General features: G+C 34.9%; 1 protein-coding gene across 3 annotated transcripts in view; it reads right to left on the bottom strand.

Moving 5' to 3' along the window:
* Positions 1–254: 254 nt before the first annotated feature.
* LOC309657519 (uncharacterized protein) overlaps positions 255–12,991 on the bottom strand; it is a 26,168-nt gene continuing 13,431 nt past the window's right edge. For all 3 annotated transcript variants that reach the window (XM_082455095.1, XM_082455096.1, XM_082455094.1), the window contains one exon: positions 255–3,200. In XM_082455095.1, the coding sequence (XP_082311221.1) occupies positions 1,615–3,200 (1,586 nt within the window). In that variant the 3' untranslated portion in view covers positions 255–1,614. The remainder of the gene's footprint in view (positions 3,201–12,991) is intronic.

Here is a 12,991-nt window from a genome sequence, read left to right as displayed (position 1 = left end):
CTTGAAGCACTCATCTCACTCTCTGGAAAATTCCCATTATTCTTCCAAAACTGGGCTCAGGCATGACTGTCCCTGGTCTTTTCAGGCTCCCTTCGTTAGCACCATTCCTTCTTTCTGCATCCTGCACAAATCTCTACAGCATTTTTGTTCTGTAACATAGTATCATTGTATCATCTATTTCTCTGTGAAAACTACTCTAACACATGGTAATTTACTTACTTTGTTACCTCTTCAACCCCCTCCTTTTGCCCCTCAGTTCATGACTTCTTGAAGGCCTGTTCTTTTCTCCTGAACAATTTCCAGTGCCTGAGATAATACCTGGCTCAGGGGTTAAACAAACATTTACTGAGTAAACTGGTTTTTAAAAGGTTTAGAATTCTTTCCCTTCTTTTATTTTCCTTTGGAGTCTGAGATTTTTAAAAACTAGAAAACCTCAAGTGGGGAAAACATGCTTTTATTTCATGAAATTGATCCCTTTTTAAGACTTTGCCACAGGTGATAGGTTCTTAGGATTTCTTCTGCAGCGAACTAAAAAAAATAGCTTTAACTTTAAAGTGATTACCTAATCAAAGTATATTTTTCCTACTTAAATTAGCACGCTGTATAGAACATAGCAAGTACAGTTATAGAATAAATGACTTCAATACAACAAAGAAAAATAATTCTGAAAACAAAATTAGAAATTGCATAAACAATTTGGGAAACAGGTGTAGTTTAGAAGTAACTAGAAAAATAAAGGAAGAAGAGAACAGAGGGTTTTTTTGTTTTTGTTTTGCCTCTTTTTTTGATGAAAACCACGCACAAAGTTTGACAACAGTTTAGGCAAAGGCAAGTTCCAGACTGAGGTAGTTTGCAGTTTATTTTTATCTATTATTTGGTCCTTGGCTCTATAAATGCATATATTTTAAGATTTTGTTTGCTATTAAAATGTTAGTTGTAATAAATATGCTATTAGCTTATACAGTTGGTTTCTAATGAGAAATCCAGCACCCCTGCACCCAGATTTTTCTGTTTATATGTTGCATAAAGTGTATAATGCTGTATAAAGAGAAAAACCTTACCTTTTATCTTACAAATGACCAAAATCAATATTTTGTTGTTTATTTGTCTCAGGATATTTAAAAAAGTGACTGACAGGTGTGAAAGTATCCCACGTATTTATTACACAGTCAAGGTTTATCCTTAGACTTTAATAACTGTGAGGACTAAATTAAAATAGAAGTTTTATCATATTCATTACATTTACTAAATCATTCTCAAGTATGTATACAGTTGTCCTTCAGTATCCATGGGGGACTGTTTCCAGGATCCCCCACAGATACCAAAATCTGAGGATGATCAAGTCCCTTATATAAGATGGTGTAGAATTTGCATATAACCTATGTACATCCTCTCATGTACTTTAAATCATCTCTAAATTACTTGTAATACCTAATACAATGCAAATGCTATGAAAATAGTTGCCGGTGTGTGGCAAATTCAAATTTTGCTTTTTGGAACTTTCTGGAATTTTTTTTCTGAATATTTAAAATTTGCAGTTATTTGAATCAGTGGGTGTGGAACCCAGAGATAAGCAGGGCCAACTGTATTCTAATGAGCTTTGGTTTAAGGATTTCACACATGCAAATCCACTTTGAAGGGGTTCTCTTCAATGTGAATTTTATAATGGTTAGTAAGGGACGACCTCTGGCTGAAGAGTTTCCCACATGCATTACATTCATAGGGTTTCTCTCCAGTATGAATTCTTTGATGCGCAATAAGTGATGAGCTCTGCCTAAAAGTTTTCCCACATGTATTACATGCAAAGGGTTTTTCTCCTGTATGAATTCTTTGATGTTGAATAAGAGCTGCACTTTGGCCAAAGGACATCCCACATTCCAGACATTGATACGGTTTCTCTCCTGTATGAATTCTCTGGTGATTACTAAGGGATGAGTTACACCTGAATGTTTTCCCACATTCATTACATTTATAGGGTCTTTCTCCAGTATGCATTCTCTGATGCTGAATGAGAGCTGAACTTTGTCTGAAGGCTTTCCCACACACTTTACACTTACATGGTTTCTCTCCAGTATGAATTCGCTCATGAATAATGAGTGTCGAGTGGGAACTTAAGGCTTTACCACATTCATTACAATTATACAGTTTCTCTCCAGTATGAATTATTCGGTGTCTATTAAGTCGTGAAATAGAAGTGAAACCTTTTCCACATTCATTACATCTATAAGGCTTTTCTCCAGTGTGAATTCTTTCATGTTGAATAAGAGATGCACTCTGACTAAAGGCTCTCCCACATTCACTACATTTAAAAGGTTTCTCTCCTGTGTGAATTCTCTGATGATAACGAAGAGATGAACTAGACTTAAAGGTGTTGCCACATTCATTACATAAATAGGACTTCTTTCTGAGATGAATTCTCTGACATCCAGAAGGGGATGTGCTACAACTGGATGCCTTCCTTCCTGGGTTATATTTGTGGGGATTTTCTTGAGCGTGGATTTTTTGATGTATAAAAAGGGTAGACCTTCTGCTGAAGGATTTACCACATTCTTTACATCTATAGGATTTTTCCACAGTATGGGTTCTTAGGTGTTTACAAAGGGATGCACTATGGCTGAAGGCTTTTCCACATTCTTTACATATATAGGGTCTCTCTCCAGTATGAGTTCTTTGATGTTGAATAAGAGCTGAACTTTGGCTGAAGGCTTTCAAACATTCTTTACATTTAAATAATTTCTCTCCAGTATGGTTTTTCTGATGTTTACGAAGGGATGAATTGTGAATGAAGGCTTTTTCACAAATGTTACATTTATAGCGTTTTTCTGCTGTCTTGATTTTTGGTTGGTTAAGTAAATTTGAATCCTGCCTTAAGCTATTTCTTTGTATTTCATATTTTGAGGGTGTTTTTTCTCTAGCAATCTTCTGTTGCTTAACAAACACTGATTTCAGGCTGAAATTCTGGCCAAAGTCATTATCTTTATGGCTTCTTTCTACAGTGAGGATCTTTGTATGGGTGACTGAAATTATTTGTAAACTTTCATTTTTGTCCTTCTGTTTCTTTATTCTGTCTTCATATATGCAGGGTTTTTCTGATATGAAGTTCCAGGGTTCATTTTTTTTGAGTCTTTTCCTTACTGGCCCCCAAAACGATGCATCTTGAGTTTGAGTTGACTTTGTGGTTTTAGGACTGCTCTTACATCCTGAAAAAAACAAAAAAAGAAAGAAATTGCCAATGATTCACATGATTAGCTGAGACTAAATGTGTAGAAGGACTAAATAGTAATGATATCTAAGTAAGGCATTGCTTTCTGGCTAAAAGAAACTAGCAAGAGGAAAAAATAGGAAAGTAACAGTGTTACCGTATAAAATAATAATGGATGAGAGCTGGAGTACTAGGGTGAATAAAACAAAGATGCTCATTTAAAGAAGGTGAGAGTATACACATTACCAGGAGAATGGAGAGAAGGCATCAGAGGAGGAGTATGAATTGGGAAATGCAGTGTAGTATCCAAAGCCTATGACAGACTCATACATTATCTCCATGACATCACTCATTTCTGTAATTATTTCTAATCTTGAATATCTTCCCTACTTTTCCTACATGTCAAACTTCTTTGTAGCCTTCAGATTCAGTTCCAGTGTTAAGCTCCTGTTTGCACCCTTTCCTGACTCTGAGCTCCAACAATCTATTCCCCTTATTATACCATTTAACCACAGTATATTATAATATGTACCAAAGGGAAAAAATTATGAGTATATCTAGAGATAATGAGAAAGCCTTAAAAAAATTCAGCACCATTGATAATAAAAATATTCAAGAAAACAGGAATTGAGGGATGCTTCCTCAACAAGATAAATACATATACTTTAGTCCTAAAGCCAGTATCTTATTTAATGAAGAAACTCTAGAGACAGTTCCACTATGGTCAAGAACAAGGCAAGGATGCCCTTTACTTTCACTTCTATTCAACATTGTACTAGATGTATCAACCAATACAAGTACACAAGCAAAATCAATTAGAGGCATAAGGAGGAGTAAAGAGGAAATAAAACTATCTCTATTTGCTGATGATATAATACTATAGCTGAAATTAAACCTCAGAGAATCAATGATAAACCTTGATCAGTGACATACCAGGATATAAAATTAACACACTAAAATCAATAACTTTCATTTATACAAAGATTTAGGGAAATGAATTCACAAGAAATATGAGAAACTTATATGAGAAAAAATTTAAAACAGTCTTTAAAAAAAAGTTTTTTTTAAGATTTTTTTATTGTTGTTGTGGACCAATTTTAAAGTCTTTATTGAATTTGTTACAATATTGCTTCTGTTTTATGTTTTGGTTTTTTGGCCCCGAGGCATGTGGGATCTTAGCTCCCTGACCAGGGATCAAACCCGCACCCCTTGCATTGAAAGGTGAAGTCTTAACCACTGGACTGCCAGGGAAGTCCTTAGAACAGTCTTGAGTGACATTAAAGTTACCTGAAAAACCTCTCCTATTCTTGGATAAAACACTTCAATGTTATAGAAATATAAGGATTAAAAAATATATATATATAAAGATATTTAAAATCCTGCTGTAATTAACAACATAACTTTACAACTTAAGGAACTAGAAAAAGAACAAACTAAACCCAAAGCTAGCTGAAGGAAGAAATAATAAAGACAAGAGCCTAGATACATAAAACAGAAAACAGAAAAACAGTAGAGAAAAAAATCAACAAATCCAAAATCAGTTATTTGAAAAGATCTACAAAATTGACAAACCTTTAGTGAGACTAAAAATAAAAGAGAGAAGACACAAAGTACTAAAATCAGAAATGCAAGTTGGCAACATTACCACGGAGTCAAAAGAAATAAAAAGGATTATAAGGAAAAACCATGGATAACTGTATGACAAAAAATTGGATAGCCTAGATGATATGGACAAATTCCTAGAAACACAAAACTTACCCAAACTGAATTATGAAGAAGTAGAAAATCTGAACAGACATATAACTAGTAAAACAACTGAACCAGTAATCAAAGCATCCCAGTAGTAAAAATGCTCTGTACCAGATAGTTTTACTGTCTATCAAATATTAAAGATGAACTAACACCACTCCTTCTGAAACTCTTCCAAAAAACTAAAGAGGAGGCAATATTTCCTAACTTATTCTATGAGGCCAGCATCGCCCTGATAATAAAGCCAGACAAAAACCCAATAAGAATAGAAAACTAAAGACCAATATTCCTTATGAATATTGATTTTAAAATCCTCAATAAACTACTAGGCAAAGAGAATTCAGAATATTAGAATGATTATACACCATGAGATTTATCCTTGGAATGCAAGAATGGTTCAACATATGAAAACCAATTAAAGCAACACATCACATTAACAGAAAGAAGACACAAAATCACATGATCATCTCAAGTGATGTAGAAAAAAGCATCTGACAAAATTCAAAATTCAACACCTTTTCATGATTAAAAACAAAACACTCAATAAACTGGGACTGGAGGGAAAATACCCCAACACAATAAAGACCATCCTTAAAGAACCCATAGTTAACATCATACTCAATGGTTAAAGACTATAATTTTTTCCTCTGAGATCAGGAACAAGATAAGGGTGCCCACTTTTACCACTTCAACCCAACATAGTATGGGAATTTCTAGCCAGAGCAATCAGGCAAGAAAAATAAATAAAAGATATCTAAATTGGAAAGGAAAAAGTAAAATGATCTCAGTCACAGATGACATGATCTTTTTTAAAAATTTATTTTATTGAAGTATAGTTGATTTACAATGTTGGGTTAATTTCTGCTGTACAGCAAAGTGATTTGAGTTACACATACATACATTCTTTTCATATTCTTTTCCATTATTTATGGTTTATCACAGGACATTGAATATAGTTCCCTGTGCTATACAGTAGGATCTTGTTTATCCATTCTATATATAATAGTTTGCAACAGATGATAACAGATGATCTTATACGTAGAAAATGTAAAGGTTCCACAAAAAAACTGTTAGAACTAATACACAAATTCAGCAAAGTAGCAGGATAAAAAATCAACACAAAAACAGTTGTGTTAAAAAAAAAACAAACAAAAAAAACAGTTGTGTTTTTATCCTCCAACAATGAACAAGCCAAAACAGAAATACAGAAAAGGATTTCATTTACGATAGCATCAAAAAGAATAAAATACTTAGGAATTAACTCAAAGGAGGTAAAAGATTTGTACACTGAAAACTACAAACACTGCAGAAAGTAAAGAAGACATAGGTAAATGGAAAAACATCAGGTATTTGCAGATTGTAAGATTTAATATTGATAAGATGTCAATACTACCTAAAGTGATCTAGAGATTAAATGCAAGCCCTATCAATATTCCAATGCCGTTTTTTTTTTTGCAGAAATAGTAAAACCCACCTTAAAATTTATATGGAATCTCAAGGGACCCTGAAAATCCAAAATAATCTCGAAAAAGAAGAACAAAGCTGGAGTACTCATACTTACTGATTTCAAAACTTATACAAAGTTACAGTAATCGAAGCATTGTGGTACTGGCATAAAGATGAACATATAGACCAACAGAATAGAATAGGAAGTCTAGAAATAAACCTTCACATATATGGGCAAATGATTTTTGACAAGGGTGCCAAGACTATTCAATGGGGAAAAGACAGTCTTTTCAACAAATAGTGCTGGGAAAGTTGGATATCCACTTGCAAAAAAAATGAAGCTGGACCCTTTACCTAACACCATACACAAAAATTAACTCAAAATGAATACATGACTTAAATGTAAGATCTAAAACTATAAAATTCTTAGATGAAAACATAGGGGTAAAAGCTTCATGACTTAGGATTTAGCAATGATTTCTGGGATAGGATACCAAAAGCACAGGAAACAAAGGAAAAAAATAGACAAATAATTGGATTTCATCAAAATTAAAAGCTTCTGGGGGAATTCCCTGGCAGTCCAGTGGTTAGGACTCGGCACTCTCACTGCTAGGACCAGGGTTTTATCCCTGGTCAGGGAACTAAGATCCTGCAAGCCGAGCAGTGTGGCCAAAAAAAAAGAAAAATTAAAAAAAAATAAATAAAAGCTTTTCTACATCAAAGAACACTATCAGCAGAATAAAAAGGTAACCTACAGAACAGCAAAAAATGTTTTCTAATTATGTATCTGATAAAGGGTTAATATCCAGAACATATAAAGAATTCCTACAACTCAACAATAAGAAAACAAACAATCCAATTCAAAAATAAGCCAAGGACTTGAATAGACATTTCTCTATAGAAGACATACCAATGGCCAATAAGCACATGAAAAGATGTTCAACATGTCAGGAAATAAAAATTCAAAGCACAATATTCCACTTCAAGTCTGTTAATATGGCTAATATATATTTGTATGTGTATATTTTATATACATGTGTGTATGTGTGTGTATACACACAGAAAATAACAAATGTTGGCAAGGATGTGGGGAAACTGGAACCCTTGTGCACTGCTGTTGGGAATGTAAAATAATATAGCCACAGTGCACAAACTTCAAAAAGTTAAGCAGAGAATTACCATGGGATTCAGTAATTCCATTCCTACAGATATACCCAAAAGAACTGAAAGCAAAGACTCAAAGAGATATTTGTATACCCATGCTCATAATAGCATTATTCACAATAGCCAAAAGGTGGAAACAACCCAAATGTCCATTGACAGATGAATGGATAAACAAAAAGTAGTATATACATATAATGATTATTCAGCTTTACAGAGAAATGAAACCCTGATAGATGCTACAACATGGATGAACCTTGAAGACATCATGCAGCGTGAAATAAGCCAGACACAAAATGACAAGTGTTATATGATTCCAATTCTGAGGATTCTAGAACAGTCAAATGCAGAGACAGAAAGTAGAACAGTGATTACCAGAGGCTGGGGAGAAAAGCAGATGGAGAATTATTATTTAATGGGTAGAGAGTTTCAGTAAGGGATTATAAAAAACTTCTCCAGATGGATAATGATAATGGTTACAACACTGTGAATGTACTTAATGGCACCAAAGTGTATACTTAGAAATAGTTAAAATGGTAAATTTTACATTACTTTTACTTTACCACAATAAAAAAAATAATTAGGGGACAATAAAATGTTTTGTCGAGAATTTGGGTAAATTGGAACCTACATATGTAGCTGGTGGGAATGTAAAATAGTAAATACACCTGCTCTGGGAAACAGTTTGGTAGTTACTTAAAAAGTTAAACATAGCCTAAACATATGACTCAGTAATTTCATCCTAAGTATACACCCACGAGAAATGAAACATCTGTCAAAATAAAAACTTTTACACAAATGGTCATAGCAGCATTATTCGTAATAACCAAAAATGGAAACTCAAATGTCCATCAACAGATGAATGGATAAACAAAAGGTGATATATCCATACAATGGAATATTAGTTATCCATAAAAAGGAATGAGGTACTGATACATATTACAACATGAATGAATCTTGAAAATATGCTAAGTAAAAGAAGCCAGATAGAAAGAGCTACATATTATATGATTCCACTTACATGAAATGTCCAGAATAGTCAAATCCATAAAGACAGAAAGTAGATTAGGAGTTCCCAGGGGTTAGGAGGATGCAGGAATGTGGAGTGACTGCTAATTGGTACAGGATTTCTTTCTGGGGTAATGAAAATGTTCTAAAATTAGTGGCAATGGTTGAAGATCTTTGTGAACATACTTAAAACCATTAAATTGTACACTTTAAAAGCATGAATTTTATAGTCTGTGAATTATACCTCAACACAGTTGTTTAAAAAAGAGAGAGAAAAAAAGCAACAATTCCCAGCATCATAGCCCTGTATGCTCCTGATCCTCACTTCCCCAGGTAAAAGGCTCTGTGATGAGCAGTGGTAGAATGAAAAAAAATGCCAGAGAAAGGAAGAACTCTAGCAAAGAGCCTGAAGAAGAGCTGAAGTGACCACCAGAAAGATTAATCCCACTTTGAATTGAAAAATATGAAAAAAATAACCAAGAAGATCGGAACAGGAGCACAGGAAACATAAAGTACAGCTTAATTTAAATTCCCAGCTCACAACACTAGAAAAACTAAGTAAATGGAAAGAAAGCCATGGAAGAAAAAAGTAAGGATAAAAACAGGAATTAATAATGAAGAGAATAGATATCTCTATTCAAATCTATGAAAACCTATATGAAACAGATAATTCCCTAGAGAAATGCAGGTTACCAAAACTGACCCCATTACAATTACAAAGCTGGGACAGATCAATTATCATTGAAAAAATTAAGTTATTAAAGAGCAATCCTATAAAAAAAAGCACTGGAGAATTCTACCAAATCTTGAAGGACCAGATAGTCCCAAGGCTCTATAAATTATGCCAGTGCATTTAAAAGAAAGGAAAAGTTCCTAGTTCCTTTTATGAAGGAAATATAATATGGAAAAAAACCAGATAATAATACAAAGAAAGAAAACTACATAACAGTATCAGTTATCAATATCAATGCAAACATTCTAAGAAAATTATCTTTAGCAAACAGATTCCAACACCACATTATTCCAGGAATGCAAGCAAAGTTGCTTCAATATTAGTAAATCCATTAATATCATGTAGTTTCCTCTTCTACCCTGTGGGTTATGACCAGAAATCATCTCCTACTCACTATAAATTCCTCCATATGGCACTCAAATTACAATTTTTGTTTTACTAATCTTCTTTAAACACAGTTTTTTAATCTTTTTGAACAATGTCAAATACTCTTAGTTGATATACACACATCTTTTAAACTCATATTAGAAATTGCATTATAGAATAGTTGGGTTGTGGGGAGGTTTCAGGACCAATCCAAGCAGGGAAACAGGTAGGCATTATTGAGGTAGTGTATGGAAGTGTCACAATATAAGATGAAGCCAAAAGTTGTGAGCTAGGAAAAGCCAGTATGTGCCTCAAGCAAGAGGCAATAATGAATTGCATGCAATACTGAAAAGTCAAGGGTCAGTAATATGGACAGCCAAGGAGAGAAGGAGGTAAAGGAGGGCTAACATGATAATAGTAAAAAACTGAATTCAATTAAAATTTTATTAAGGCCATAATTCAATGATTTCCATTAGAATGATATTTATATGGTTCACTGAACTATAAAAGATAGCACAGTTTTAGTTTACAAAAAGTTAAATTTCAATAGGTAAGTAAGTTTTAAAGTAATGTTGGAACTAAAATGGAAAATAAAATATCCTGTAAATAAATCTCTGGCTCTGTTTTCTAAAGGAGCTCTAAACAATATCATCCCACCAGTACATGTGTGTTATAGTCTTCAAGATTTTGATCTCTAACACTAAAATGAGTGAGGACTCCTTAGAAGGATGGCTATTTCCTTTAGGGCCTATGAGAGGTACAAAATATGTGTGAGATTTCTTTGTATGGGCTCTGGAAGGTGGTACATGGTTAGTGTGGGACATACTGATATTAGTAGAGAGCAAGGATGCTAACAAAATTTATAAGGTTAGTAAGATAAGCATTAAATTCATTAGCATGTTTGCCTATCGTGGTGTGGGGTGAGATAGGGAATAGGGAAGAGAATGGAGTAGAAATATAAGAATGAAAAAATGGGCCTTGTAGACATGAGTGTAAAAAATGTGCTATTAAACAGAGTATGGCTAACTCAATCCTCTGCCCTTGAGATTCAAAAATATATAATATATATACACAAACATACACGTGTGTGTGTGTGTGTCTGTGTGTGTGTGTGTGTGTAGGGCTGTGTCAAGGGACATAGGGACCTGCTTTAAAAGAGTTCCTGATGACTAAGTCGACAAGCTGTATCAAAAATACTACATCATAAAAAGCCATGAGTTCATAATGATAATAGAAAGAAAAAAGAAATTATCAATTTAAAAAAAGGGAACTATAACTAGATTGATATTTTTGGGAAAATTATTATTCAGTTTTAAGTATGTTATCAAGATTGACAGATGACTACCCACACATAAAGACTTGTATATTCATCATAAATAAAAAGTTTGAAGGGAAAAAAAACAGCTTCAAAAATCTTAAAGGAATAGTGTCAAGGACACTCACTTTATATGCCAAATTATAAAGGTGTAGACTATTACAAAGCATTAAAAAACCATATCAAGACATTCCATTCAGATAAGAGGCCCTACCAGTCAGCTTGGATGAAAAAAGGTCATGATCTGCAAGATAGGATGACAATCTTGTAAGCCTAGCTACAAGGCACTGTATCAGTTCTACTCATCCCAACTACACCATAAAGTGCCAACACCAGAGTCCGAAATTAATACAAAGAAGAGCCTTGGACCACGGCCCTCCTAAGTGCTCCTTATGACCAGCTTAGGGTTTTCTTCTTTTTATTTTGGTTTTAGCAAGGCCTACAAATCTGTCTCCTGAAGTGCAGATCAAACATTGGTCTATATTAGACCAAACCTGAGCTACCTCATGAACAAGTCAGAAGTTTATAGAGACCAAAATGATCTTGCTTATCTCTCCTCTGCCAGGGGGCAGAAGGTCTAACAAATGACAAACAGCTGTCATCTGTGCATGGTCACCACCCTGACTAGTTTCTGTCATTAGGTCTAGATTCTCTCTCCTTGGCTCTTAAGACTCTGAGATTCTATCTTCAACCTTCTTCTTTCCCTAGTTGATTTTATCCACTCTAACACCTGCTACATAAACGACTATCCCAACTTTCCTCAAAGTACTTTAAGTGGTATTTCTAACTGCCTACTAGCATTTCCATTTTAGTATTTTTCTTATACTTCAAATTCAGTCTGTCCAAATCTGAACCTGGCACATGCTTTTTCAAACCTTTTTACTATTTTCCCTAGTTCAGAATGACATCATAACCTTACTGTTGCTCTGCCATAAGTTCTTAATTCCATCTCAAAACTTTCTGCACCCTGCATTCCAAGCCTAGTCACCAAATGCTCTTAATTAAATTCCATCACTGAAATGTCTCTAACAGCCATCCCTAAAGTATGCCTAGGTTGAGGGTCTCATTACCCTATAATGGTTACTGCTACTGACTCTCACTATGTTCCTTTGATCCCAGTTTCCTACCCATCCAGTATTATTTTCCACTGTTTTTATCCTTAGAGAACTCATCTTGTGTATTAGTTTCCTCTGGCTGCTGTAACAGAGTATCACAAACTTGGTGGCTTAAAACAACGCATTTTATTCTCTTACTGTCTAGAGGCCAAAAGTCTGAAATCAGTTTCACTGGGCTGAAACCAAGGTGTTAGTAGAGCTCAAGGGGAGAATCCACTCCCTTTCTTTTTCCAACCACTAGAGCTGCATTCTTTGGCTCATGGTCTCTTCCTCCACCTTGAAAGCCAACAGCATAGCATCTTCATATTTCTCTTTGCTTCCATCATTATACTACCTCTGCTTTCTTGTCAAATTTCCTGCTGCCTCTCTTATAAAAAGTCAACTGTGATTACACTTGGGCACCCCTAGATAACCCAGGATAACTTCACCATCAAAATCCCTAATTCAATCATATTAAGGTAACTTAAGGGGATATTAAGGTAACATCACAGGGACTTCCCTGGTGGCGCAGTCATTAAGAATCCACCTGCCAATGCAGGGGACACGGGTTTGAGCCCTGGTCCGGGAAGATCCCAAATGCCGTGGAGCAACTAAGCCCGTGCACCGCAACTAGTGAGCCTGCGCTCTGGAGCCCGTGAGCCACAACTACTGAGCCCACGTGTCACAACTACTGAGGCCCACGCTCCTGGAGCCTGTGCTCCACAACAAGAGAAACCACTGCAATGAGAAACCTGTGCACCCCACTGAAGAGTAGCCCCTGCTCACCACAACTAGAGAAAGCCCGTGTGCAGCAAAGAAGACCCAACACAGCCAAAAATAAATAAATTAAAAAAACAAAACAAAACAAAAGGTAACATCACAGGGTCCCAGGTATCTTTGGGGGCCATTATTCAGCC

The sequence above is a fragment of the Balaenoptera physalus genome, assembly GCF_965194825.1.
Source record: "Balaenoptera physalus genome assembly, chromosome: 3".
Classification (NCBI taxonomy): domain Eukaryota; kingdom Metazoa; phylum Chordata; class Mammalia; order Artiodactyla; family Balaenopteridae; genus Balaenoptera; species Balaenoptera physalus.
The sequence above is the reverse complement of the archived record's forward strand: the minus strand, read 5'-3'. Positions and strand labels throughout refer to the sequence as shown.